The 2,053-nt window shown below is 50.7% G+C and overlaps 1 protein-coding gene across 1 annotated transcript; it reads right to left on the bottom strand.

Moving 5' to 3' along the window:
- Window positions 1-90: 90 nt before the first annotated feature.
- On the bottom strand, window positions 91-1,777 carry LOC118755764. Its single transcript, XM_036490587.1, has 2 exons — window positions 461-1,777; window positions 91-407 (listed from the first exon to the last, which is right to left on the bottom strand). Exon 1 carries the CDS (start codon window positions 1,592-1,594, stop codon window positions 524-526), a length of 1,071 nt encoding a protein of 356 aa, XP_036346480.1. The 5' UTR covers window positions 1,595-1,777; the 3' UTR covers window positions 91-407; window positions 461-523.
- Window positions 1,778-2,053: the final 276 nt, after the last annotated feature.

Genomic DNA, 2,053 nt, shown 5'->3' with positions numbered 1-2,053 from the left:
CTTAAATTCGCTCAATAAAATTAAATAAAAACACTTCACTTTTTACTCGTATATATGTATATATATATGTAAGCGCCTAACGGCCACTTTATTATATATATATATGTGTATATAAAAAAATGCTGTAACAAAATGGTATATAAAATGATTAATAGTAGAGGACCTTACTTGTGGATTGCTCGGAGTTCTCTTCCAAAGTGGCAGAGTGTTGGGCGATCGCAGAAGGCGAAACCTAACATCCGAGGCGGGTAACAGGACTCGAGAAAAAGGAACTCGAGTAACGAGTAGCTGTTCCCGCTTAGATCACAGCGACATCTACAAGTGAAATTCTCTACTTCATAAACATACTTAAGGTGAAGGGGGCTAGCGTAAACATGCCGCCCGCCTTGCAGTGTCGCTGCAATAAACTTAACTAGATATTTACAATTCATTTTTTTTTCTATTTCATTTTGCTATTTACAATTCATAAATTCATTAAAAAATTCATTTTTTGGATTTCAGGCCAATTGCTTCTGGTAGTCCACTAATAGATGGTGCCTCCCGAGATCATCCACCCGAACATTGTGTTCTGTGCCGTTGGTCGAGTGGGGGTGGCTGGCATGAGTCCCGGACGCAGGATCATTGCGTATATTTCGGCTCCTAGGACTAGTGATACGGCGCTAGATTTGTAAAAGCCCGGGTCGGCCAGCCGAAAATTGTCGAACTCGTTGGTAATCCTGGCATCCAGCGTGCGAGGGGGGGTTACCCGAGAGAGGCGTGGTTGCACGTCGGCGCAAATATCCAGCCTTTCATGCCACCCTTTGAGCGTGAGCCTGCACACATCTGCATAGCCCTGTGGCAAAACTCGAAGTTGGCGTGCCAGCTGAAGCGATATTGTCGACCTGGGCTGTGCTGGGTCGACGATGGCGCGCACTACTTGCGTCCTCCCTCGGGTCATTACCTTAACCGCTACTGTGGGTGTGAGGACAGATAGCCTAGGAGCGCTACGGGCCGTGCCCGTAATCCGCTCTCGGGCGTCTCTCACACCACGGCGGTGGGGTTGTTGCTGGGATCGCCGTTGGCGTCGGTGTGCGCCTCGGCGCTTCGACCTCGTTGCTGGGGCTCGCTGCACTACCGACCGGACACCCGACAGAGCAGGTCTGAATGCCGGCGGTGCACTAAGCTCGGGATCATCCCCCAATGCTTGTTGGAGGTCTTCTTCATCGGCGTCGATTTCCAGCACCTCACCTTCGTCGCTTGTTTCGGCTAATGGCCGGATGGTGTACGGGCGGAACGGTCGTCGCTGACGGATCTCTGGCTCGACCAATCCCAGTAGCACGTCTTCCTCATCTCGGGGCGCCTCGCCCAGGTGGAGAAGGCTATGGTGCCGGTCTCGGCAATGCTCACATTTTCGGGGCGATGCGCAATTCTTCGCCGTGTGATGCGGCGACAGGCAGTTGGCGCAGTGGCGGTGCACGAGGACAGCACGCAGTCTCTCGGCCGGTTCCATCCTGCGCATCTCGCGACAAAAAGCCAGGCGGTGGTTGCTGCGGCACACTGGGCAGCGGTATTGGCCCTTGTTAGCTTGGGTGTTGCTCTTGGTTGCACGTACCATTTTGCGTTATTGAGTTCTGTAAAGAGAGATACGATTATTATTTTGTTTTGTCAATCTGGCAAAAGTACCAATTTTACAATTGGTCGAGTTATAATTCCGCGTGCCGTTCGTATTTCTACGACTCGTACTCGGCTGTCCTGACCTGAAAAGACCCTAATTACTCTGCCAAGTCGCCATTCATTTGGGGGGAAGGTTATCCTCTTTGACGACGACTAGATCGTCAACTTCGAGGTTTCGTTGGGGGGAGTGCCATTTCACTCTCTTCTGCAATTCCTTCAGGTATTCTGCTTTCCACCTTCTGCACCTTCTGTCTGGTGAATCGCCTTGATCTTTTGCCACCGGTTGACAATAGACATCGGGTTCTCGTTAATTTCGGGTTCAGCGAGTGTCAGTAGCGGGGTGCCAATCAAAAAATGTCCTGGGGTTAAAGGTTCCATTGATTCCGCGTCTTCAGAGATG

Source organism: Rhagoletis pomonella, unplaced genomic scaffold (assembly GCF_013731165.1).
Source record: "Rhagoletis pomonella isolate Grant_MI unplaced genomic scaffold, Rhpom_1.0 Rhpom_scaffold_07294, whole genome shotgun sequence".
Classification (NCBI taxonomy): Eukaryota; Metazoa; Arthropoda; class Insecta; order Diptera; family Tephritidae; genus Rhagoletis; species Rhagoletis pomonella.
Note: the sequence above shows the minus strand (reverse complement) of the source record. Positions and strands in the feature narration are given on the sequence as shown.